The sequence below is a fragment of the Cryptotermes secundus genome, unplaced genomic scaffold (assembly GCF_002891405.2).
Source record: "Cryptotermes secundus unplaced genomic scaffold, Csec_1.0 scaffold1863, whole genome shotgun sequence".
Classification (NCBI taxonomy): Eukaryota; Metazoa; Arthropoda; class Insecta; order Blattodea; family Kalotermitidae; genus Cryptotermes; species Cryptotermes secundus.
In genome coordinates, this window is record NW_019725440.1 from 241,375 (window position 1) to 268,782 (window position 27,408).

The 27,408-nt window shown below is 39.0% G+C and overlaps 1 protein-coding gene across 2 annotated transcripts in view; it reads left to right on the forward strand.

Annotated features, from left to right (window-relative positions):
• The window catches only part of LOC111863445 (prolow-density lipoprotein receptor-related protein 1), a 273,951-nt gene that overhangs the window by 185,657 nt on the left and 60,886 nt on the right, over positions 1-27,408 (forward strand). For both annotated transcript variants that reach the window (XM_033751069.1, XM_023849788.2), the window contains exons 45-54: positions 476-619; positions 2,417-2,533; positions 4,914-5,110; positions 6,035-6,209; positions 7,557-7,688; positions 11,113-11,361; positions 13,101-13,306; positions 14,660-14,847; positions 16,387-16,604; positions 20,057-20,251. In XM_033751069.1, the coding sequence (XP_033606960.1) occupies positions 476-619; positions 2,417-2,533; positions 4,914-5,110; positions 6,035-6,209; positions 7,557-7,688; positions 11,113-11,361; positions 13,101-13,306; positions 14,660-14,847; positions 16,387-16,604; positions 20,057-20,251 (1,821 nt within the window). The remainder of the gene's footprint in view (positions 1-475; positions 620-2,416; positions 2,534-4,913; positions 5,111-6,034; positions 6,210-7,556; positions 7,689-11,112; positions 11,362-13,100; positions 13,307-14,659; positions 14,848-16,386; positions 16,605-20,056; positions 20,252-27,408) is intronic.

Sequence of the window (27,408 nt, forward strand, 5' to 3'; positions counted from 1 at the left end):
GCCTCATGAAGATAGAGCTATTTCAAGGAAATAGCTGCTCCAGTCTAGATAACCGAGTTTAATGGCCATGTGGATTCGTTGCGCTGACCACACAACACCCTCTATGCACAGAAGTTGGCACTAACTTTGGCGACAAGTGGCAGTCACTTGGTTGGTATAGGTTTGCTTGCAGACTACAGGCCATGGAGTTTTTTTATTTGTTGCCATATAGTCAGGCTAAATTGCTAGTTCATGCCTGTTAAAACCATCATCATCATCATCATCGTTATTGTTGTCGGCTTGGTTGTTGTATTTTATGTTGTAATGTTCTTGTCCAGCAATACTTCGCTTTTTAGCTGCTCAGGTATTGTAATTGTGTATCTGTGTGCTGCACTTTTTATAAAACTTTTGTATTGTATTCCACCATGAGGTTATAATGTTATGTAAGATCTTGGGGAAGTTGTCCAGTAATTGCATCACTCTGTGTGTTGTGCAGCAACATTTGCCCCACAGCAGTGTTCTCCTAACCATTTCCGGTGCGCTAATGGCCACTGCATCATGAAGTCATGGCAGTGTGACAAAGACAATGATTGTGATGATGCAGTTGGAGGTGAACCAAGTTCTGATGAGAAAAACTGCTGTACGTATTCTGTTGTTTCATCATTCATATATTTCAACTTGCTCATAGAAATGTGTTTCAAGTAGGAAGTTCTTTATAAGAACAAAACATACCCTGGGTACAATCCTGTGATTTTTTATGTGTATCAGATGTTATCACAGCAATTATATTCTGTATTTGAGACATCTGTGGCCTGAAATTATGTGAATTTAAGTCCAAGTTCTTGCCTGGCTATGTGGCTCTTGCTGGTTCAGCCACCTGCAATTATCCCCATCAACTGCCCTTAAGAATTGGGGTAGGGCATGGAAAACCATAGAAAAAGGTTTTTCTGCTCAGCTGAGCTTCAGGGAATGAAAAGTCTTCTACAAAGTTATGAGGCTTTGGGCCACAAAATAATGTAGTGAAATCTACAGAAATTTACTTCTCAGCTGAAACAGTCTATAATGAAATTCCGATTACTGGTAATGTAACAGTATTACCCAAACTCAGAGCAGTATAATTTTCCAATCCTGCTCACAGTCAGCTGACTTTCATCCATAGGACTAAAACTAATGTCCGCAGTCTTTGAGGAGCTGTAATGATCTTGTCTGTTTTCTGAGTAACTACTTACGCTTTGCTGGTTTTGGGGTTCTTCTTACTTCCTAGGTAATGGCAACTGAACGACTAGTTGTTACTGTATTCCATAGCACAGTACTCTACCAATAGACAGTTGTATAGGTGTGCTGGGTCCAGTTACAACATCTGTATAGAGGATTGCATATGAGGATAGTGCACAGCTGTATTATTTTAATGGTGTAATTACTATTGTGACATATTTGCCAAAAGCTGAGGCCTGTTGCTAGGTACTGGTGCAATGAACACATCTCAGCGACAGCAATGATGTGAAGCAACTCCAGGAAGCATTATTTTCTGAGCAGCCTGCCGTAACTGCCACATCATACTTTAACAGTGTGGCTGTGAGAAGAGGTGTTTTCTGTAGGGTCCACCCGAGGTTGTATCTGGAGTATCAAAACACAGCTGAGACAGTCCAGTAGAAGTTGAGTTTCGAGGCAGGCAGTCTGGGACAGTCACTTGGCAGACACGTGGGAGACAAAGGAGCCCCAATTGTTGGAAGTTGAGTAGTCAGTGGTTAGCAGTCTCAGAAAGAAGGTCCTAGGCCCTAGGGAGGACACCAGCAGCAAAACAGTACAGTCTGGAGTTAGCTGTTAGGTAGTGCAGTCCTTCAGCCTTAAGGGTATGAGTTAGAAGGCCTTTGTTAGGAGACTAACCAGGCAATGCCTAGTTGAGTTGTGAGATAGATGTCAGCCAATTACAACAGGAGCCGTTGAACATCAAAGCTGAGGAATCTACAGCATTAGGAGCTGGTACCAGACAACAACTTGTGAAGAGACAATAGCCTTAGAAAATTTTGTGCATGCTGGTGTGAATTAGTGATAGGGCAATAATTACTTGTAATTCCGAGTTTTAAGTGTGCATTAAATCCAGTTACCAATCCACTCTCAGTGTATAGTCACTTAACACGTGACAACACTAATATTTTTATGAGCCAGTATTTCATATATCAGATGTTGATATTCTGACTTGCAGGTGTCATTACATAAAGGTTAGCGAATGTTTAAAATGTTATGGCCATTCACATGAAGGAATGTAAGTCACTGCTTAGAGCAATGTTGCAGTAACTGTAACGTAATTAATTGAGAAGTATGTGCCAGTATCATTTCCACTAAACAGAAAAAATAATGATAGCGATCTATATAATGCTGACAGGAACTGTTTCGCTTACAGATTGAATAATCCTTGTTTCTTGTGCATTTCCAGCATACCTCTGTCGTCCAGATCTGTTTAAGTGCAACAATTCTGATTGCATCCCTTCAACTTGGCGTTGTGATGGCATTCCTGATTGCTCTGATGGATCTGATGAAACTGAACAGTGCAGTGAGTAACATGCTCAGAAGAAAAGACCAAATTAGATATTATGATTGTAGTGAGACAGAACTTCAGCTCTTATCTATCAGCAAATACCAGTCTTTAATTTTGACACTTCTTTTTGTACCCAGTCAAAAATTGTTTAACGATTTTTGAATTGCAAGAGAGAGAAGCGGGATTTTATGATGAAGGTTTCTGTCCTCTTGGATGTGATGAGTGACCTTGAGGGAGTTAACCAACAGTTTGGAGGGCAGAGAATGATGGTAGCACATTCCTCTAAATCATGAGTAATGTTCTTCGAGACTTCATGTCCTCACTCCCTAGAAGACAGTAATCTTTTTTTTGGGGGGGGGGGTACTGTTATCTTCTTTTTCAGTTTGTATACCTCATTGGGCTTGGGGTTAAGTTCACTGGAAATGTAAATCTCCTGTACTTAACTAGTCACATGGTATAGTTTAGTTAGGAATCATTTTACATTTACCTTGTCAAGTTGGGTTTAGTTAGTTTAGGTTAGTTTGTTTGTGCATTGATGGGAAGCTAAACTGGATCTTAGAGAAACAGAAAGGAAGGATGTGGATCAGTTTCATTTCATTCACTATGGGGACCAGTGGCAGACTTTTATGAATATGATGAACCATTTGGTTCATTCAGAGGCAAAGAATTCTTTAAGTAGCTGAGCTACTGATATCAAATAACAGGATAATTTATGAATAATTAATAAAAATTATGAGACTTACATGCTGCCTGCTGTGCTATGTGGTAGTGTAGTTGGTTGAGGGGCTATGCTACAAGCCAGAAGGTCACGTGTTCAAGTCCCGATGAGGTCATTGAATTTTTTCTCTTGACCTAATCCTTCCAGCCGCACTATGGCCCTGGGGTTGACTCAGCCTCTAACAGAAATGAATACCAGGAATTAAATAATTTTCTTGGTGAGTAAAGCGCAGCTGGCGCATAAGGCTGACAACCTTGCCACCATCTTTGAGCCGATTATCTAGATAATGTGGGACCCTCAACGTCTCACAACCCTATGAGCCTTCACGGCCTGGTACAGGGATAGCTTTACTTTTTTTTTTAATAAAAATGATATTGAAGGAAGCAGGCATGGCCTAATTTGAGGTTCTGTCAGAAATACAGATCTGTACACACACCTACAGATGTACAAGGTTTATTCAGAAAGGAATTTTTAAGAAACTGATTTCATTACAAGATAACTAAGTATAGGAAAGTACAGAAAACACCTTATTACAACTTCCCTGCATAGTCTGCTAACATATTGTAATATGGGAAAAGTATTGTATATGGCACTTGTGTATCCAAATTGTATTCAAATTGTTTACCTCTAAGCTATTTATTAAGCGCTGGAAGCAAACAAATGTCAGCTAGTGCAAGGTCATAATTGTGGGGTGGTGGTTGTTGAATTTGTTAGGGAACCACGTGTCTAAGAGCAGTCATTTTTGATGTCTGTGTACCAATTTGGAAACAGTTACATCTGACGTATTTATAATGTTACCATACATACATTACAAAATGTAATATTGTAAAATTATTGTATTTATTTATCAGTTATTGGACTTTTAAACTTACTCTTTGAATAATCCTTATATGTGCATATGCATGCATGCATACAGGTTTACAATAGTTCATGATGTGGTGTTCTATGTAATATTGAGATATGTATTAGCACATTTTGGGGGCACTCGGTAGTGTAGTTGGTTGAGGCACTATGCTACAGGCCAGACAGTTGCAGGTTCGAGTCCCAGTGAGGTGGATTTTTTTCAGTTTGCCTAATCCTTCCAGCTACACTATGGCCCTGGGGTTGACTCAGCCTCTAACAGAAATGAGTACCAGGAATCTTCCTGGGGGTAAAGAGCAGCTGGCACATAAGACTGATAACCTCACCATCATCTGTGAGCCGTTTTTTCTAGAGAAAATATGGGATCCTCGATGTCTCACAACCCTATGGGTGTTCATGGCCCATTACAGGGGTAGCTTTACCTTTATTAGCACATTTGGTCCATGTGCCTCATCATTAAATCAGTCTGAATTATTGTTACACAGTTACCGCTTAAGAAAGAACTTACCATTCGGACACTAAATCATGAAGACAATGATGGCAGCAGTGTCATTGTCCCACAGAAGTTCTAGCTGCTGTTACTGGTTGCGGAGCCATTTGCTTGAGCTCACACATAATAGTGACTTTCTCTGTAACATGGTGTGTTAATCCACAACATATGGGGCCTAATGTTGTATTCCTTCATGCATGCCTTTTTCAAAACTGGAAGAGATCTTGAAAAGTGTGGGTAAAGTGTACTTGACACGTGTTTGTAAGTTTTTGAATTCTGAATGTTAAAGATTCCATAAATGATTGGCTAGATTCTTCTGTTGTCAGAAACACGAGTGTGTCCAAACACAGACTTTCGCTGTAACACTACTGGGCGCTGTATTCCTTTGTCTTGGACTTGCGATGGAGAGGATGACTGCAGTGATGGTTCCGATGAAAGTATAGAAGTGGACTGTCCCAGAGGAGATACTACTCTGTGCCCACCAAACCAGTTCCGTTGTGCAAACAATCAGTGCATTGATGAGGTATGTTGAAGAACACAGAGGAAGAAGAGATCAAGGTGTTCTGGAAATAAAGTAGTGATGAAAGCGGGCAAATTTTGTATGTTTCCACTGTTTGTCATTCTTGCAGACAGAGCTCTGCTTTTNTTTCTGGACCTTGGCACTAGGTTGAGGTGAGTGATCAGCTTCATGGCCCAGCTGCATTACCCCTAGGGAATCAGCCCCTGATAGCAATTGTATACAACACTGTGGGGGCCTCAGAGCCAGGCTGGACATCAGGCAGAAGAGGAAAAGTCTTTCCCTTACTAGGAAGTGAACGCTGACTCCTTAATAGTCCAGCTCATAGCCTGTTTGCTTTACTAAGTTTGCTAACCTGGCTCTCCTCTATTGTTACACTATAAATTGTGTGTTAACTAGAACTGCCCTCTTTATGAAAATGTGGACCATTCTCATCACCCTTCCTCCTCCCTGTGCTGAATGTGGAGGCAGAGGCACTTTAAAGTCATGAAGAGAGGATTCATTGTCTTTTACTCTGTTTTCTATATGTGCTCATGTGGTGGGTGTCAATAGGGTAATTCAAGAATGTTTTGAAGGCTCTGAATGTTCATGATTAGCAACTTTCAGTGTTTAAAAAATCATTGTAGTGATTGTCAGTCACTGTGGCTTCATCCCATGTGGATGTGTGTATGTATGTATAACGGGTGGACCATAAAATCCGGCTCTTGCACTGTGACCTTCAATGATCTATTGTGCTATATTCCATGTGTAACTGATAGAAATATGTCCTTGAAATGCAGTATACTGTATGTGTGTATATGCCCATACAGTGCCACTTGTTATTTCATATCTTGAGTCCGAAATACAATTGTGGCATATTTGGGTGTGATAAATATGTGTGGGCCTAAAATCAAGATAGATAAATCATAATTATTTTACTTTTTCAAACAGGAATACTTTTGTGACAGAGATGATGATTGTGGAGATGGATCTGATGAGCCAATGTATTGTAACAAGAAGTGTCGTAGTAATGAGATGGTTTGCAACAATGGGAAGTGTGTTCTTGCTGCGTGGAAGTGTAATGGAGTGGATAACTGTGGGGACAATTCAGATGAGGAAGACTGTCGTGAGTACAGAACTGTTCAAAAACTTTCAATTGTAATATTGAAATCAAGGTAAAGGGTAAAGTGTGTGCTTTGGACATTGTAATGCAAGTCCCACTGATCATTTTCGGATCCTACCGAAACGTTTTCAGACTGTATTACAAACAAGTTTTTATTTCACTTACTGGCTATACCTTCATACTCCTTCACAGTAGTCTGTTTTCAGGTTAATATGACATGGGGATCTCTTCAGAATCCCTGCTTGCCACCAAGGGGAGGGTCTGGAAAGCATTTAGAAACCACCCTATAAATCATGTTCAAGCATATTTAAATGCATCATGTAGGGTGAATATCTTACCATATAAATTTCAGTACATATTCTTTGCACATTTGTATTGAACTTTAGGCAGCATTAAAAACATCTTTTATTCGTTGTTGTTCTTGGTAGAACTGCTTCACTCCCTGTCACCATAGATCTAAACATTTAGTAAGCTCGTTTTGTATGCATTCACAATGAAAGTTGCAAAAGTCTGCTTGTTAGCTTTGCCATGTCTGTCTCTGTCTGTCAGCATATAACTTGAGAACCATTGAATTTATTGTCTTTAAATTTGATATTGGAGTGTTTTACTGGAATTTGTTAACATATTCCAGTTTTGGTTATAAATTGGGCCAATATAATGGACACTTTACATGAAAATGTATGTGCATTTTTGCATTTATCTTCAGCATAACTCACTCATTATGTATCAGAATGAAATGTATTTAAGTAAGAGGATCAAAGAAAAATGAAACAGACATTTTTTCCCCATTACACTTTTTCCATGAGTCTTACTAATTGGGCTAATTAAATGAGGTAGTAGATGTGCCAGAATTGTCGTACTATACACCACATTTTATAACTTGTAGGATTTGAGTTTCTCACAGCAGTGGTAATAAAGAGTTTTATCTTCTGGGGTATAACACCATCCTTGCCACCTGCTTGCATGCTGGTTTCTTATTTGGCTTATTCTTTGACCCTGAATATGGAGACAGCATGCTCCTCCAAAACGTAAGATGACTTTCAACGGACTGCATGGTGCTATATCCCAGAAGAGAGAACTCTTCAGTCTGTAACAGTATCTTTCATTTAGAATTCCTGCACTGTTCCTTCTTTCAGGCTGGTATCATGAACGCAGGTTATCATCTGCTCCCTTTATGTAGAAATTAGTATTGTTGTTGAGGTTCTCATTACATTATCATATGTATCTGCCATTTCTGTTGTATGTTTTACATGCTACATGAATCAATTTGCTCTTTAGACTGCATCTCAGAAAAACGTTTTTATAAAGGCAGTGATAAAGTGATGCAATTAAAAGTTGTTTGTTTTGCAGAAAACAGTGGAAAGTCAAGTGAATGCAAAAGTGCAGGCACATTCAAGTGTAGCAACAAGTTGTGTATAAACGAGACTTTACTCTGTAATGGGGAGGACGACTGCGGAGACTACAGTGATGAAGAGCATTGCAGTAAGTTGTGTAGACTAGCAACATCACACTGCAGCAAAATGCATAAAACTTAACTCATTTCTTGGGTATTTCTGTTTTTATTAGCTGATTCGTGTATGTTGTATTTATGGTGACTAAGTACAGTTTTAATTTTCCTACTTCACTATCATTGTCCAATTTTTCAGCGCATGAACCCTTATCTGAACATCCTTTATTCTTTATTTGCCACCATAATTTATAGTTGATTTGAACAGTGGAGTGATGGCAGGGTTTGCAAAACAAAGATATTTAGGCAGAAGAGGCCATTGTCTGTGCAAATTTCACAGTTTTACTGCACACAAAATTCCAGTCATTTAGAAGACTTTAAATTGTATTGTATAAAGTTATGGCATTATTCAATGTGATGACACTCAGTGTAACAGATTATCTGCAGAAATTATATTCATGGTTAATATTTTTGTGGAGATGGTATGGTGGTCATCCGGATATTATACTGAGTGGTTAGTATGTTTGTATGGCATGCAGTGTGACAACAGAAATCAGAACACTTAAATGAGGAAAACATGCATTAATCATATTGTGATGTGATGCCTTACATATAATCAGAGTACTCAATAACTCATGATAATATCATTTAATTTAATGATTTAATTTATTTAAATCATGTCACTGCATTTGTATACTAGTAGTAGTATTGGCGGCAGCAGTATGAACTAGTTAAAACTTGTTTATAAAACATACATGAAAACTGTGTAGTGTTCTTACTTTTTCTACATTTTGTATAATGATGACTTACTTTTAAAGATTGTTTTAATTAGGAGGGAGCATAATTGTGCTTGGTGGTTTGCAGCAAATAAAGAATTGTAGCCTGTTTCAAAATATTATGCCAGAATTTGCTTGGAATTATTGAAGAAAACCAGAGATGTCTTAATTAGATAGCTGTTATTAGTTATGATACATATTGTTATTGTACTGAGTGTTCATTGTGCAGGCTTATCAGATGCCCAAGGGGCTTATCAGTACATTGTCTTGGCACATCTGTGGGTGTCCCCAGCAAACTGAAAGGCATTCATTTGGTAATCACCTGATCAGTGAATCAGTCACTGTTATGCCACCAAGTGTTACAGAAGCTTCTTTCTATGGAGCTCTATTCTGTGTCTTTATGGCTCATGTGAGATATAATTAAGAACAAAGAGTTTTCATTTATGTTTGTTATGTGAAAAAGACTCATACAAATCGTTCAGGAGAAAATTTCATCATAAATTTCCCAACACAACATGTCCGTCTGGAGATACAGTTTCCAAAATAGTGAAGAAAGTTCAAACCCATGGTATTTTAATTGACAGAAAGCTGTTAAAAAGAAATTGTGTTTTAACTGAAGAAAAATGTGATGACATTGGTCATCGATTAGAAAATTCTCATCAAATATGTTTGCAGAGATTACCACAACAAAATGGTGTTTCTGTAGGCAGTGCATGGACAGCAACTCAGCTGTTCCGTATTCGTCCATATAAAGTTACTGTTCCTGGAATTAAACCTGTGGATTATGAAAAAAGAGTGAGGTTTTGTAATTGGTTTATCAGTCGTGCATGACGGACTTACTGAACCTGAACTCACATTTTTCACAGATGAGGCTAATTTTAATCTTCTGGGATATGTTAACTCACAAAACAACAGGTATTGGAGGAGTGAAAATCCTAATGCCCTAATTCAACTTACCCTTTACGAGCAAAATATAGGTGTATGGTGTGTGATTAGCGCAAACCATATCATTGGACCGATATTTTATGAAGGAACTCTTGATGCTCAACGATACATAAATGAAATACTCAATCCATATTTTGGTAAATAGGCACCTGCAGAAGAAAGATCTGGTTATTTTATGCAAGATGGCATGACTCCACGCACAGCTAACGAAACTATCCAGGCATTATGCAGTGTATTTGGGGAACTAAATGGGGAGGATAGAATTGTTAGCAAGGTTTTGTGGCCCCCTAAATCGCCAGATCTAAACCCCTATGATCTTTGTTTGTGGAGAGAACTCGAAAGTGTCGTGTATGTCAACAATTCACATGACCTGGGGGCTCTAAAACAGAATATTTGTGAAGCAGTTTACAACATTCTGCAACATCAGTTGCAACAAGTTTCCCAAAATCTGTTTAAAAGAATTCAGATCTGTCTCATAACAGAGGTCAGACATTTTGAACATCTTCTATGATGGTGACTACAATATTACTGACTATATTTGATTAATAATTAATGAAAGATGTAAACACTTTGTGCTAGCATTTCCAGCCGTATGGCAGCACTTTCACAGGAAGTTACTGGCGGTAACAATCAATGTCCAGTCAGCCTGTGCTCTGAACATGGTGTAGTTATTGATTAAGCACCAAGCCATCTGATGAATTTTTTGTGTGAGAGCGGCTGTGACTGACAGAATATGTAACCTTACTAGTGGTAACAGTGCATTGCCATGATATTTCAAGGTGGGGTAAGGCCCTTAGTGATACGGTATTATTCAGACATTTATTTAGATAACCAACTTCAGGAATCAAGTTCAGATCTTCTGAATGTGAAATAAGAGTGATACCCATACAGTCAGAGTACATGCTTATAAATTAAGCATGTGCAAATTCTTAAGAAAGGATGTAGCTTGTTCTCAGTTTGAACATTGATTTTTCAGTCTGAAATTCAAGTATTTTCAGGTAACTGTTTTTACTTTGCACAGTCACACGCACTCGCACACATAAACTGTGTTTCTGGACATAATCAACTGTCCTGTCTTTAGCTAAGAACACCGCCCTGTTTATATTGCAAAATGCAATGTTTCTGAAGACTGAAACAGAATCCAGTCTCAGAAACATTGTGTTTTGTAATATAAGCAGGATGGTGTTTTTAAATGAAGACAGGATGATGGATAATATCCAGACACATAATATTTGTACTAATGCACCATTGTCACAAACTTTTAAATCGTATTGATCCATTAGAATCATAATGGTTGGGTACATGGGAGTTGACATGTCATGAGAATCTGTCTCCCTTACTGTCTGCTGCATCTTTCTCTATTTCTCTATACAGTACCAGCATTTCCCTCTCCTGACCGCAAACTCCTCTCACTGTCAGTAATACCAGTTTACAAGAAGTACAAGGAAGTGTTAACTAGTTTTATAGACTGAGTGAATTGGGGGGGAGGGAGAATATGCTTGCAGAGAATATTCTTTATTCTTGTCACAGATTTTTTATTCTTTTTCAGATTCTTATCTTAATCTTATCTTGAACTGATCAATGCCAAAAATGTTTCCTAAATTGGAACTTCTTAACTAGAATGTAACAGCACTTCTACATGTCAGTATTCAGGGCATGTTATTGGCATCCAGAATTACTCACATAGCCAAAATAAAATGAAAATTTTATCTGAGCTGTGAAGTTAATTTTGTTTCAGATATCAATGAATGTAAGGACCACAGACCCTGTGCTCATATCTGCAATGACAGAACTGTTGGTTATGAATGTTCCTGTCATCCTGGCTACCAGGTTCATCCAAAGGATCCACACCTCTGTTCTGACATAGATGAATGTAAGGATCGACCTTGCAGTCAGACATGTCGTAATGTGCAGGGCTCCTATGTCTGCTCCTGTGTTGATGGCTATGTGTTACGAGCAGATAAACGCTCCTGCAAATCTAACTCCAGTAAGCCAGAGATTCATGTTAATCTTACATTAAAACTCTGAATACTGTGATAAGTAAAGCATGTACTCATACAGTTATTGGAAGAGATTGCCCTTATGTATTTGTTTCTTATTCAGCTGATTAATTCCCTGTTACTGGACTCAAATGTTTCTCATTACAAAATCCAGTCATTTGATACTGTCATTGGCCATTTCAAACTGTTACATCATAACAGCCCATTTCTCTAAAATACTGCTCCCATCAGTGCTTAGGTCTCCCAAGTGATCTTATCTTTTCCAGTGACATGTTTTGTACTAGGCTTTACAAAAATCAGTTGCTTGGTGTGTGTATTACTGGTATTAGAAGTCAAAATGTGACCAACACATTCATCACTTGCTGTTGTGGTTTATATAATAAAATTCTGTACCCAGGAATTTCTCGGATTATACTTGGGAAAATTATTGAAATAAAAATAAGGACATCCAAAATGGCTATATGAAGAAGAGTCACAGGTTGAACCTCCAGAGCTGCATGCTAGGTGACAGCTCAATCAAGTTGATGACTTAGACAGATTATGTAGCACCCTACAAACTCCTGAAACTCACTGAAATTCAGAAATCCTCTTAGATTTCGGATAAGAATTCTAGAACATTCAGTAGTCTTGGATTGTCATTATTATGACAAAAGTGGTATGTTTGGATCTCAAGCTATTCCCCAATATCTCATTCCCAGATACCCAAAAAGTTTTAATAAAATGTTTACTGCGTCTTGTTTCATGCTGGTTTCTTGCATGGCTTACTGTTTGACCCCGAAGATGTAGGGAACATGTTCCTCCAGTGATAGTTGGCTTTCATCAGACTACATGGTGTTATATCCCAGGATGCAGAACTCTTCAAAATGTTTATTCTTCTCTTTCCGTTGCCCAAGTTAGACTTGCCCTTTAAAAATGGGCTTACGAGTGTCAGAGAATTCTCCCCGATTGAGTGCCACTTTATGGCAACAGAACTATTCCAGAATCTTGCTGTAATCTAACATTACTGAACATATTGTCACATGTTGCCTATGTAACGTGACAGCAATTCACACGGGTTTCTGATTTGGCTACTATGTTTATTGGATGCTCACTTTTACACTTGCAAGTACCATTATCATCCACAATTTCAGTATCACAGTTACTGCTTCTGCTATAATCGAAGCCAAACTGTAAACTTCCACTGTTCTCGGCAACTTCTAGAACTCACCTGTCTGGTTCCTTTGAAGCTGGACTTCTATAACCTGGACTTGGACTTAATATAGCACACCATGTAGGAGCCTTTGCTCTCGGCCACTGTTATGCAGTGAACCCTTTGTTGTCCTTTCATCTCTGGGGAAACGCTTTCGTTGCTTAAGGTATTCCTAGGCAACGGCCCACTGGTATTGTGTGAAAGTATAAAATCCAGATTCCTGGCACACCACAATATAGACTATGAATGGAACATAATGTAAAACCATTGCAGTGATTAGAATGATGTATAATGTTAATGTTACTGACATATTACAGTGGGACAGTCTCTTGGAAAGCAGCCACTTCAAATAACCAACCGGGAGACAGGATGATGATATAACATGGGTTTTAGAAAAACATGTAGTGAAACTGTAAATAAGACTGAAATTTTTCCAAATTTTGTCTAATTTTGTCTATTCATGATGTTGAACTGTTGTCAGACTTAAATGGGTGGCTGGCTGGTTGATTCATGTATAGCGTACGGTGTATTGTGCAGGTGTTGACCCAAAGCTGATATTCACAAATCGATACTACATCAGAGAGCTGGATCTCAATGGACACAGTACCCTTCGTGCACACAACCTAACAAATGCAGTTGCCCTGGATTATGACTGGGCAGAGCAGTGCATCTATTGGTCTGATGTGACTGCGCTGGGAAGTAGTATTAAACGTCTCTGTGGCTCTGGTGATGCCTCCTACCAGGTAACCGTGCTAATGTAACAAGAACTCACTTTAACTCTGTGTATTTGATGGTACTTTGTTCAAATCTTGGCAATATCCAGCTATCCTCAATCTCTCCTTGCTAATGTTGGCATACTTGTGTCCTGAAACAAACTGTTGTGAGGCTGTGGCAGTGCTAAAGGTGTGCGAGATTTCACAGTAAGGCGGAGACGGTAGAGCAGCATGAATTTGTCAGAACATGAACACAGCTCACATACATACAATTTACTGCTACTGTGATCATCACTGTAGTGTGTAAACATCAGTGGTGTGTCTGGAATAGGACTTTCTAACCTCACAATAGAGGCTTTTGCAGTTCTTGCAAATTGGTTAAACTATTTGTGGGGGAGGTAATACATATTGTAATGTGGTTGGATGTAGCCTTGCTAGGTAACTGACCGAATACACGCATGTTAACAGTGGGAGTACGGCTTTTTCTATGTGGTTGGTGCCGTGACCGTTGCTATGCAATTGCTCAGTAAAAATATTCCAACAATACAGGCTCTTTCTTGCATGGTCACCGTGGAGGCTATATAACAAGAATAACACCAACAGTATTTAAGTGTGTTTGCTTTGTGAGCAGTCAAATTTAAATAACTAAAAACTAACATAGGTCAGCATTTTAACAGCCTTTATCAGTTGGAGCTAATTGTGGGTATTTTCTAATAGAAAATCTGGGTGACCCTGAAAAGTGAGCATCAACAGTCCACATATAGGCTTGCAGATTGGACCTACTAAAAATCCCCCCCTCCAAACTTTAGTAATGCTAGCACCTTTAGTCCTCCGAGATTCAGATTTCACCTAACAACATCTGATTTGGGCAGCTATCTATATTGTGCTAACAGTCTGCATTATTTAGATCAAGTCCCATCTCTAGCAGTTATGGTGCTTCAGCCAATTGTCAGAAAGTCTCAGACACCCAATCTGTGGGGCTGTGAAGAAGCGATATGAAACATTAATTAATTGAAAGGTGAGCACAGTGGGTTATATGAAAAGAATGTGTGTAATTTATTTTCTTATTATTAGTTTAATTCAGTTCAGTTTAATAACTGAAATTCTTGTGAATTTACTCCTAACTGCTGCTTCATAGATATTCTTAGTACTGCATTACTGAGTCTGATATCTTTTCATCTATGCCTAGATCTCCCAAGTGTTTCTGTCTCAGTTTTTGCAGTCAGGATCTTGTATATACTTCTCAAGCCCTCCCCATCTTGTGTTCCATGATTTAGTGATCTGAAGACACCATTATCTGTACACACTGCTTTCTCCTTTCCAGTGGGTTATATGAAATATAAATTTCCGGAGTTTAAATGAAACACTAGTCATTTATTGCAGGTATTGCACTCAGCAACACTTCAAAATCCTGATGGTCTTGCTGTTGACTGGGTAAGCCGAAACCTCTACTGGTGTGACAAAGGATTGGACACTATTGAAGTATCCAAGTTGGATGGCCGATACCGCAAAGTTCTTATTAACGCAGGATTACAGGAGCCACGGGCCATCACCCTTGATCCAAGGAATGGGTAAGTACTTGCACCTGTCACAAATAATGTAACATATTTTGCAACCCAAATATTTTTAAATTCTGAAGGTTTTTGTGAATTGTATAATGCTTGGGATTACTGGGTTCTTTGGACTTTCTCCAGTGTTCAGTATTGTAAAGAACATAACATTTCAGGCGCTGGGTCTGTTTCTCTTCTCAGATGATGGGTTGGGAGACACCTGCACTGTTGGGTCTATTAGAAAGCAATAACCTCAATCACTGAGCTCTTTCTAACGGACTCTACAGAGTAGGTATCTCCCACCCCACACCTTAGGTTGAAAACAGATCCAGTTTCTGAAACACTGTGTTCTTTAGAATCCTGGATGATGGACAAGTCCAAAAACTCAATACTGCCAAGTATTTCTGTTATTTTTCTGTGATGATGTTTGATTATGTTCAGTTCATCATCATATGCTGCTCGGGTTCTTCACAAATTATGACATAGCAATCCACAAGTCAGAATTACCACCTTCAGGTCGTTTGTTAAAGCTCTATAGCCAGAATTGTAACTCATGAGCCTCCTTACCCTCATAAGAAAGAACCATAGTCTAAATAAAATTCAGAGCTTCGAGAATGGACTGTCCTCGCAATTGGTGTCTGCAGAGTTATGTTTGATGCACAGAAAGAATTAGATAATCCTCTGTGCTGAATTAATTTATCATCATCATGAAGTTTGGCAGTTTAGGCTATTAAGGCCTGTTCTATGAATCCCAAGGGGATCTTCATCTCTCCATAATTTATTAGGTCATCCTAAGTCTCGTCATTCTCTTGGTCAGTAACAGAATTCCAGTTGTGGAAGTTAGGCTCTTCCCATTCCCATCAAGCGATTCTTCCAAATTTGTTGGTATTGATGTGTCTCTTCAATTGTATTTGTAATTTTCAATCTTTTTCTGATACCACCAGACAAGTCCACATAGAGGTATTGCTGTAGACTTGTGTTCTAAAGGTGCTCATTTTGAATTTTAGCTGGTACACCAGCTACTCTGACTGAAGTTTTTCATGGTTCCCCTCAGCCCCTCCAGGAAAGTGCTGGGGTAGTACCTAAGTTAGGCCACGGCTGCTTCCTTCAAAATCCCTTCAAATTCATCAGTTATTCTACCATCTGAACTATGTAATCTCAGGACTGAAGGCATAATTAAATAGCCCATGGAAAAAATTCTCTGACATCAGAATTTCTTTGGTAGTCAAATCTAGTGAACTTTTTAGCATCTAAAAAAAATTAATTTGTGCCATGCTTCAGATTTTACCATAATTATTGCTCTAGATGTGTTATGTAAGCATAATTTTGTATCATTTGACGCTTGTATGCAAATGTGTTACTGTTTTTTTTTTTTATTTAGATGTTTTTTTCTGTCATAGTTGAGCTGTTTGTGACAGAAGAAGTAGCACCAGGGATTTGAGCATTAAGCCTGTTAATATTTCCAGTGAGGAGGAAGCTTTGTGTCTTCCAAGTGGCCCTTTCTTTTATATTTTGATCTTATTAGGACTATTCTATAAAAGCAAATATGTTTCTATGCAGTTACATGTACTGGACAGACTGGGGAGATAGACCTTATATTGGCAAGGCTGGAATGGATGGCTCAGGCCAAAGGATACTAGTCAATGACTCACTAGGCTGGCCAAATGCTCTAACCATCTCATATGAAACAAATGAGCTCTTTTGGGCAGATGCACGGGAAGATTACATAGCTGTCTCAGATTTAGAAGGAATGAATAGGAAGATAGTACTCAGTAGAGGTAAGAATTCTTCAAACACAGAATACTGAAACAGTAATTTCCTCTAGAAAGATAAGTTGACACAAATGCTTCTTTTCTGCATTTGATTTTCCATTTAGAGTCACTTCTCATTCTATGCACATTTGATTTACCCTATTTTGGTTTAATGCAGTTGAAGAATATGTACCACTTCTTAATATACATATTCTCATGTTAACATGCTTATGCGATAAGTAATGAGCAGTTTTTTAATTTATGTTATTTTAGTTCTTTAAGATGATATGGCATTTAGTAACAGGCAGCATGACATACAACTATGTATGTGTCATTTTAGACAATAAATGCTGCATCTCCATATATAACTGCATGCATCTCAAATAAAATAATCCATAAAATGAGGTAACAAATTAAGCTAAATGTTTTACATTAATAAGTCCTCTGCATTGGCTAGGTCCATGCACATTTTCCTTAATTTCTTATCAAACATAGCTCTCAATTTTCGTGTATATAATTTTCACGGTGTCTTTGAGGAGTGCATATACTGCAAATATCGAGAAGTGATTGTACTTGGTTTACTTGATGAACAGAGTCAGTATAAACAAGCACTCATGTGGTCGTAAACTATTTTAAAATCTCTTCCAGAACTTGTAATACTTCTTTTGGTTAATTATGTGAAGTGGTTTCCCAGTAATAAACATAAGATAATTCTGGTCATTTCCATATATTTACATCACATTTTATGAACCATCTATTGAAATGTTGAATTAATTTTATTCAGGATTCATTTTTAATTCTGGGAGTTGTAAACAGGAACAGTTTTACAGTAAAACTGTTTTGTTAATTATGAATACAGTTAATTGTATTCATAGTTTTAAGTTGAAGAAGGCAAAAAAAATAATAATAATAATTAGAAATAACTCTTTCACTTATAGAAGCGTGTAATTTACACCACACAGAGGTTGTAAATTAGCATTGTCCATGCAGTAGAGCTTGTATATTAAAGCTGAGAAAAAACTTTATTTTTCATGAATTCTCCATAATATCAGGATGTGACAATGCCGAACCAACTAGGAAGAGGGTTCAGTAGCATTTTATGCAAAGTTTGTAATAAGTAAATGCTGTGGAAGGGATAGAACTGCTGCTTATGATTTTTTATAATTATTACTGAGTGATTGTGTCATATTATGTTTATGTCACATATGTACAAGATTTTTAGCTGAAATTTTGTCTCCTTTATTCTTATGCACGCTTTAGATTTGTATACATACTAGGAGCTCTTATTCACATGCAGTATTGTCATGTTTAGAATAAAAGACAAAACACCAGTTTCAAGAGTAAGTAAATAAAGCTATCCCTGTAACAGGCCGTGAATGCCCATAGGGTTGTGAGACATTGAGGGTCCCACATTATCTAGACAATCGGCTCAAATATGGCGGTAAGGTTGTCAGTCTTACGCACTGGCCGCGCTTTACTCCCCAGGAGAATTATACTGGTACTCATTTCTGTTAGAGGCTGAGTCCACCCCAGGGCCATAGTGCAGCCAGAAGGATTAGGTCAATTGAAAAAAATTCAGTGACCTCATCAGGACTTGAACCCATGACCTTCCGGCTTAAGAAGTTCTTCTAAATAAGTATTTTTCCTTGAAAATTATGGCAGATAGACTACTACAGGCAAATCCATATACTGTCAGAATTGATCATGTTGTAATCACCATCTTGTGCTCTGTCCTTACACTGTTTTATCACAGTCTCATGCAGCACTGCAACAGTTCTATTATAGACAGAGAGAGTACTCTTTACGATTATTTGTCATAAAACCAAATTAAAATCTTGAGGTCTTTGATTTGTATCTTTTATTTATTTGTGCTATATGTGTTCCTTGCACAGATTATATAATGTGGATGAAAGGAAGTCTTCTCTGTCTGCATATTTCATCTCCAAAACTACAGGGTTATTCAAAAAGAACGAACCCATTTTATTACGCAATGTTTTATTAAAGGAAAGTAATACTAAACTCCAGCCAAGTCACAAGTATTCTACTCACAATCAACTTTAATTTCCTGTCCTACAAGTGTTCAATGTGGCCACCACCTGCAGCACAGGCAACATCAATGCGATAAGAGAATTCCTCCCAGGCGCATATCAGCATATCACGATGCACTGAGTTAATCGCTGTTGTTATTCGATGTTTAAGGTCATCAAGGTTAGTGGGTAGCGTTGGAACATAAACGTGATCTTTTACATATCCCCACAAGAAGAAATCACACACGGTGAGGTCTGGGGATCTCGCAGGCCAAGCACAAAGAGCAAGGTCTTGGGCCCCCTTCCAACCAATCCATCGCTGGGGCACTTTTTCATTTAAAAAAGCTTGGACCATCAGGTGCCAATGGGGCGGTGCTCCATCTTGTTGAAAAATGAAGTGATGCGAATCTACTTGCAGTGAAGTGAAGAGCCAGTTTTGGAGCATATCGAGATAGGTTTGTCCTGTAACAGTGTTTCCTTCAAAGAAAAAGGGACCATAAACCTTGTCCTGAGACACAGCACAGAAGACGTTCACCTTAGGGGAATCTCTTTCGTGCTCAACTGTTTCATATGGGTGCTCTGTTCCCGAAATACACACATTGTGATGATTGACTGTGCCGCTCAAGTGAAAAGTCACTGCATCACTAAAAATTAAACGTGATATAAAGGTTTCGTCTTCCATCATCTCCAGCATCGAATCACAAAATTCCATCCGTTTCCTTTTGTCGTCATTGGTAAGTGCCTGAATGAGCTGCAGTCTGTATGGTTTCAAATGCAGATGTACTGTTAGCATATGCCAGACAGTGGATTGAGGGATCACAAGCTCATGGCTAGCTTGATTTGTTGACTTCCGCGGGCTTCTCTCAAATGCAGCACGGATTCTCGCCACTTGTTCCTTCGAGACTCGTGGTCGTCCTGGAATTTGTCCTTTACACAGACACCCACTCTCTTGAAACTGTCGAAACCACCGTCAAATGTTCTTAGGACAGGGCGGATTACTGCTGAATCAGCTTCAAAAAGCATGCTGCACCATGACAACCGAATTTGTTTTCGCAAACTCGAGAATGCAGAACGCCTTTTGCTGAGGACTCACCATTCCGAGGGTAAACAAACAACTGAACGTTGCCGGAAGAACGACACGACTTCAGCACCTCTGTGGCAGCCATTCACAACTTAAATAACTCCTCTTTCAAATGGTCTCTGACTCATTCCATGATGATGCTTGAGAACTGAAGCAATGCATCATGAAATCGGTTCATTCTTTTTGAATAACCCTGTACTTTATCAGTTTCGACTAATTTTGGTAGGTTGAACTTATGCTGACAGATACAGGACACTATCATGTGACATGGTGACTTGTCTAAGCCTGTTATGAAAGTAACATTTTATAATACTGTAATTATTTTAATTTCAAAGCAGATGTGTGGGACTTATTTGTCACTTATTTTGCAGAAAAAGATTCAAAAGTTATGCTGCATCACATCTTTGCCTTAACTGTGCTGGAAGATTATCTCTATTGGACAGACTGGGAAACAAAATCAGTCGAACGATGTCACAAATACACTGGCACTGAGTGCAGCACCTTGACAACAACAGTGCACCGTCCCATGGATATCCATGTGTACCATCCTCTCCGACAAGTTAAAGGTGATAGAAGATGGTTCAAATTTTTTTACTGTCTTAGTTATGATAGTAACATCTTCATTAAGTGCTGTCAAGATACAATCTTTAGAATTCTTCTGTTGGCCACTTGAAGCTCCAAGCAGTGATATAATAATGTGTCTCATACAGAAAGAAAGAGAACTTGCATGTGTGTGTGTGTGTGTGTGTGTATGTATGTGCACAAATGTTCCATGAATTACTATAAATTCAATTGTCACAAAAGAATAAGCACACCACCTTTAACCTTTAAGAGCCTAGCGACACTGTATGGAGACCTTTAAAGTGCAGCCAAGTGGCCGTGCGACACCGTATGGGTACACGCAGTCCACACGTGTGCACAGTGTTTTCAAATCTAATTTTAAGATAGAAATTCTTGTTCTACTTACATTATTTTTGGGCACCAGCTATATAAGTAGACAGTCTTCCCTCCTGCGTCATCTAACTGAATGTTGCCTTCATGTGGTACTGTTGGAAACATCCGGAAATGCAGAGTTCAACGTCACAATTCATGCACTTTGTCCGGATGTAACTCTGTTTCCCATGCGAAGAGCATACATGACACCTCAGTCTCATATTAGAGGGAGTCGGCCAGTGATGTCAAGTGGCCTCCTCTAATTGAGATATCACTGGTGACACAGTAGGAGGTCGACCCATGAACCGTTGAGGGCGAGGTGGACCCCTTGCAGCATGTTGCGCACAAGGACAAGACAAAATTCTCTGTGTGACAATTTCACGCCACAGGATGACAACAGGATGAAACTGTTCAGAATCATCAGATCCAGGAGATGGAAAAATAGTTTATTTGTCCATTTCCGGGTCCAATGACTGATGCTATAACTGTTTGCCATTCTGTCTGCTTTGTTGACATAACCCATGTGCTTGTTGTAGTCAACAACAATTGCTGGCTTGATGGCATTTCCATGCTCATCACAGAAACTGCCTTCTGCTGGAGGACAGTGCATGTTTGTCAGTATGTACATGTCACATTTGTCCTTCCAAACTAGTGCTGTCAAGTTCTGTCTCACCCTAACACGAATGTCACCTTTCTTAAGTCGAAATTGTCTTCGTCGAAAATCGTCAGGCAAGCCCTTCCGATTAGGTCTGACTGTCCCACAGCATGTTATGTCCTTTTTCATCAGTTTGTCAAACAAGTCTGGTGACGAAAAGAAATTGTCCATGTACAGTTTTTGACCAACGCCCTGAATACGTCTGCATAGGAACCTAACTGTAGCATGTGTCACTGTCACGTCTTGGTCGGCACGTGTCCTATCTTTTTCGTAGGTAAACCTTCATGTCACAAGTATACCTAGCGGCGTCAAAAATTTTGAAGATTTTGGTTCCGACACGTTTGTGTTTCTTAGGAATGTACTGCCTAAAAACCACCCTCCCTGTGAATTTAACAATTATCTCGTCTATGGCCAAATGTTCGGAAGGGTTATAATATTTTTCATATGCATCATTGAGAGTGTTGAAGATGGTCCGAATTTTCCATAGTCGGCCATAACTGTCGGCATTCCTGTCAGTTTCTGTATTGTTTGCAAAATGAAGAAAATGAAGAATGTGTAAAAAACGGTCGCATTTAATTGTGTTAGAGTAGAAAGGCGTGGCAAATTGTTCTACAGTTGACCAGTAGTCCTTTAGTCTGTCTCTAATGTCATGTCCCATTTGAATGATTATTCCTAGAAACAGAATCATTTCGGAATCGGTCACGTGAGGCCACAGAGAAGGTCCGTCTTGAAGTCTGTCTAGGTACTGGTGGTAGTACCTGTTCGTCTCATACACCAGCAGACGGATAATTCCTGCGAAGTAGAGCATGAAAACACAGAAGGGGTGGAATCCTTGTTTACCTGTGGAACTTCATTGATATTTAACCCCACAGCTCCATTGGAATAATTATTCACGGCCCTCCTGCCATGCTGGTCTGGTGGTCCCCAGGTTGCCGACGAAGATGATGGGTCTTTGTCAACTTCGGTTTCTGAGCCCCTTGCTTCCTCACCACTCTCAGAGTCGTTTGTACCGCAGTCTGAATAAGTGTCATTTATCAGCTGCCTCTCAATTTTGGCTTCTTCCATGCGAAATCAGGCCATGGTGGATAGTTGAAATTGCAATGTTTTATACACAACACAACGTGCTAGGCTTGAACGTTCTGGCAGTGCGGGGCTATTCCAAGAACAGTACCTCTGTGTGGCTAGTCCGAGATATACACAGTCAGAGTTTCTGAAGGACAACGTACGATAAGACTTCGACCACACTTGTTCATACAGAACGGTTCCAACGTGACTGGAAAATGTGCAATACAAATATAAACGTCCACCCCTTTTGCCAGATAAGACATAGTAAGACAGGATGTCAGCAGCATGCATTTATACTGCAGAAACTGTATACATATTTGTGGACAGATGCTCTAAATTGGGAAAAAATTTCTTTTTGGAATCAGTGTAACAATTTTTACAGATTTTAAAATCTGTAAATTACAATACAGTCAACTCACGATTATCCAGGGGCAGATTAACCGGTTTGTGGCTTAACCGGGGCTACTGAGGCTTTTTTGAGGCTTATATGTTGTTTAATATTCATTCCCTTTTGTTTCACATGGCGAGTTGTAACACTATTTTCACACTAGTGTGAACCGAGCTCTGCATTCTTTGGTCCCGTTATGCTGACACAATGTTCTAGGGTAGGGGTGAAAGAATGCAAGGATTTGTGGAAAGTTTCAAGGACAGATACATCGCCCCAGTTAGTATCTTTGTATCGACCTTCAAGTGCATTAGCAAAATGTCAGGGTGTAAAAGGAAGCGTGTTGTGTTAAGTATTCATCAGAAAAAGGAAAATGCCGCGAAAAAGTAAATGACAGTATTAAATTCTTTTAAGTGTTAAGTGTGAATATTTCTAAAAAATGTTGGATGTTGTTGAAGACTGTGATTGAAATAACTAATTCATATTTCAGTGTAATGTAAAAAAGTATTAAATAGGCCATGAGATGACATAAATATGAGGTTGAATAAATTTAAATACAGGTAGGCCTATAGTATTATGAAGGTACAGTATTCCAGTACTACTTTTAATAAAATTTGTCTTAACCGGGTTTTCGATTAATCGTGATTTCCATCCCCACCATTATCCCGGATAATCGAGAGTTGATTGTATCTGATTCTACAAGGTGGTTCAAATATGACCAGGACTGATTTTTTTGTAAACAAGCCGCACTCTGCAACAGCTGTGCGACCTTGAGAGATTGAAGCCACAACCTCCACCCTCCCTCCTGTTCAGGTTAGAACCTGTTAGGTCCTGTCTGGAAGTTGCTAGAGTGATGAGAGGACAGAAGGTACCGCAGAGCGTGGAACAACGCATTGTGATCAAATTCGTCGGAGAAAACGCCCAGTCCACTGAAATTCACACAGACTCCAACAAGAGTATGGGGAAAAGTGTCTCTCACGGACCCGTGTGTTTGAGTGGTGTAAGTGCTTCAGAGAGGGCAGAGAGCGCGTGGAGAATGAACCGCATGATCGTGGCCACGAACATCCATCACCGAGCTGAACATTGATCGTGCAGACATGCTTATTTGTGAGAATAGGCTCATCACTATCAAGGAACTTGGAGTAAGATCCGCTCCAAGCGGAAGACAGATGGAAAGCGGGTAGCCTTCCTTCAAGACAATGCACGCCCCCATACGGCCAAAACAACAATGGAAACCCTTCGGAAATTGAAATGGAACCTTCCAACACATCCGCCATACAGTCCCGATTTGGCCCCAAGTGAGTTCTACCTGTTCGGAAGGCGCAAATCAGACTTGCAAGGCATGTGGTTTGTGGACAACGACGCCGTCATTCAGACTGTTTGGGAGTGGATATGCCGCCAACCACAAGTCTTTTTTTGGGGGGGCATCAGGATGCTTCGAGAAAGTTGGAAAAAATGTGTTGACTCCCGAGGGGAGTATGTTGAAGACTGACATGTGCAAATAAGAGTTTGGCAATTACGTTTTTTTTTAAATCAGTCCTGGTCATATTTGAACCACCTAGTATATTCTTTCTAGATAAAAGCAGCGTTTATTTCGTTCATTTATGACAAAAATTGTAGAAATCACAGCATTTTCAGTAGCATGCTTACAATTTTTAATACTCTACTACAGTAGCGGACATTTAAATTAACTCCGGCCTGCTGCCATTACCGGAATTTAAATGGCCCATCTCTTAAAGGTTAAAGGTAATTGTATTTACAGTTAATTTGGAATTACAAACAAAGTTTGAAGAACCAAGTATATATTGTTGACTGGAGTTAGCAGCACTGAATATTACATAATAAAAATTTTTAGATCCATTATTGCTATAGATGCAGTCTGAATGCAGTGTTGCAGGCAAGGTCTCATTACAGATACCAGAATGGAGGTAGATATGAAGAGGGAAAGCATTTAGCTGAAGAATGAGTTGAGTTATGGGGGAGCGCACCAAGGAGAATATGTGGGGAGAAAGCAAGCAAGAGGGTGAAGATCAGATATGAAATGGAGGAAGTTGTTACAGTTAGCGCCTGTTCGAGTCTTAGCACGCTTGGTGGGATGCTGAAATTTGTATCTTGAGTTGGGAACCCTCATGAGGCAATCATCCAAGTGACGGAATTATTATTACGAGAAGGAGTCTGAGATGTTATGTTGAAATAAATGGATGCCTTTATTCTTTGCACAGACAAATCCAACACAGATCCATTTGGGGATTCAGCACACTGTCTCTCCACATGATCATCAAATTAATTTTGTTAAAGTGAAAAATTATCAAGTATAATGTACACATGCACTTGGAGACAGGCTTGTACTAATGATAAAAATATTCTAGCATCTAGACCTGTTGCTATGACCGTATAAACAACCAGTGTACAGAGTAGAACACACTGAACATATATACGCCCAGACAGGAAGTGCACATGCCATATTGTATGATTATATAACGATACATATCGTGAAAATCGCATACCTAATGTTCCACACATTAACAACCGTACATCATAGACACTTGTCTTTTGGCTCCACAACCGGGCTTACTACATGAAAGCTTCTACAACAAAGACCTAAAAACAACATACATGCCCTGTTTCTACACTGTAGCATTGGGCTTCACAACCGGGCTTACTACGCAGAAAGCTTCTACAACAAAGACCTACAAACAGCATACATGCCCAGTTTCTACACTGTAGCTTTGGGCTCCACAACCGGGCTTACTACATGAAAGCTTCTACAACAAAGACCTACAAACAGCATACATGCCCAGTTTCTACACTGTAGCTTTGGGCTCCACAACCGGGCTTACTACATGAAAGCTTCTACAACAAAGACCTTACAAACAACATAGATGCCCAGTTTCTACACAGTAACTTTGGGCTCCACAACCGGGCTTACTACATGAAAACTTCTACAACATACATGCCCAGCTTCTACACTGTAGCATTGCAACCTTAGTTTTTAAGTTGACATACATATTTCTTAGCCTACCATACTAAAATTTTTGTAAATGTATTTTGTCAACATTATAAAATACTTCTGACATTTTTAACATTCCATGATATATTCAACACATTATAAATCTTGACATATGGTATGCTTTTTATATTTTGTATCTTCTACTCTTACACATGACATTATTGTAAATTAACCTCACTGGTGTAGAATGTTTAGACCCAAGGAAATTCTTCCTTGTTAAGCAAGAAAATTCATACATGTAAGATTTGAGGCTTTCACGGCGGTGACTATGAAGAAAGCAGTCTTCTGGNTTCATACAGCTTATGCAAAATCTTGAATTTGAGAATTTGTATATCAGAAAGTCTAGTGCATGAATTTTTCTCTTTTGCACACCTTTGGTTGCAGTGGATAGTTTCAGTGTTATGCCAGACTGGAATAAAAATACTAGAACTATTGATCCTCTTTTTCTCTCTGTGATGTGCATATGTTTTTAAAGGTCTCTTTATTTGCTTATGAGTATTGCACATTCCAGATACTGTGTGGATTATGAATGTAAATATTTGTCCAAAACCTGATTAAAGACTAAGTGACTCATGAAAATTGTTATTTTGGAAGCTTTTAATTTTTCCACAGCACTCATCTTCAGACACGTATGAACACCATTATTAATGATAATGGCTTTGGTCCTCAGACCTGTTTAAACTCTGCCATTTTAAAAGGCACTTCTAAAATATACATAGAAATTGAGTTTCAGAAGCAACTGGTGTAGATTTCTAAATGAAATTGAAAAAATGACAACCCAGAGATAAGTGCATGTCTTCAAAATATGGTACAAAAATTTGTGACTGAAGTTCTTAAATAGGCATAATTGAATATTTGTGTTTCCTGCAGTTAGCATGAAAAAAGGAAGCAGTATGTTGAAAAGAATATAAACACAGGTAGTACATATAGTAACCACTATGATTTGAAGCAGTAACTGTATTCGAGAAAAGATTGTTCTCTTCTATATATGTATGTGTATGTTTTCAGTGGTGAAGCATTTGATAGATGGTGGTGTGACAGATTGATTTCATTAATGTATTTTCAAATTCAGACCCCCCTAGTTTCCATTCCATTGTGTACTTTGAAAAAGAACTGCACACTGATCTTCCTTCTTTCTTTTTCATTCCGTCTTACCTACAACCTCTTGCTATCCATTCAGTGCCTTCAGAAGTTGTGGATAAATATTAAATGTTAGAAAATATGAATTCCCAGAAATTAGTCAATGTATTATGACGTGTCAAACTGTTGTTGGGCAATGGGATGTGGAACGAGTTACCACGAAGACAGACTCTTGATAAACGGTCCGTTGCCAAGTTACACAACAGTAAGGAAAGCAGTGTTTCTCCATGATGTGCTGAGCCAAGCCGAAGCGCTCTGGTTGCTACGCAGCAATAAACAACTCGGCAGCATTGTAAACATGGCGTCATGCAACAGTGAAGCAAGCTGTGTTTTCCGCTGTCCGACTGAGGGTTTATAAGAGGAACTGGAATGCCTGAGGAGTGAGTTGAAATGTAGCAGCCGCCGAAGCCAGTTAGTAGTCTGAGTATTTGGCAGAGTTGAAGTCTAGCGGTTACAAGTTGTTGAGTTGTATCGAGTGAATGGGATCAAGACAGTTGAAGCCTCGAAGTGACTATGGCAGGAGAATTAACTGGGA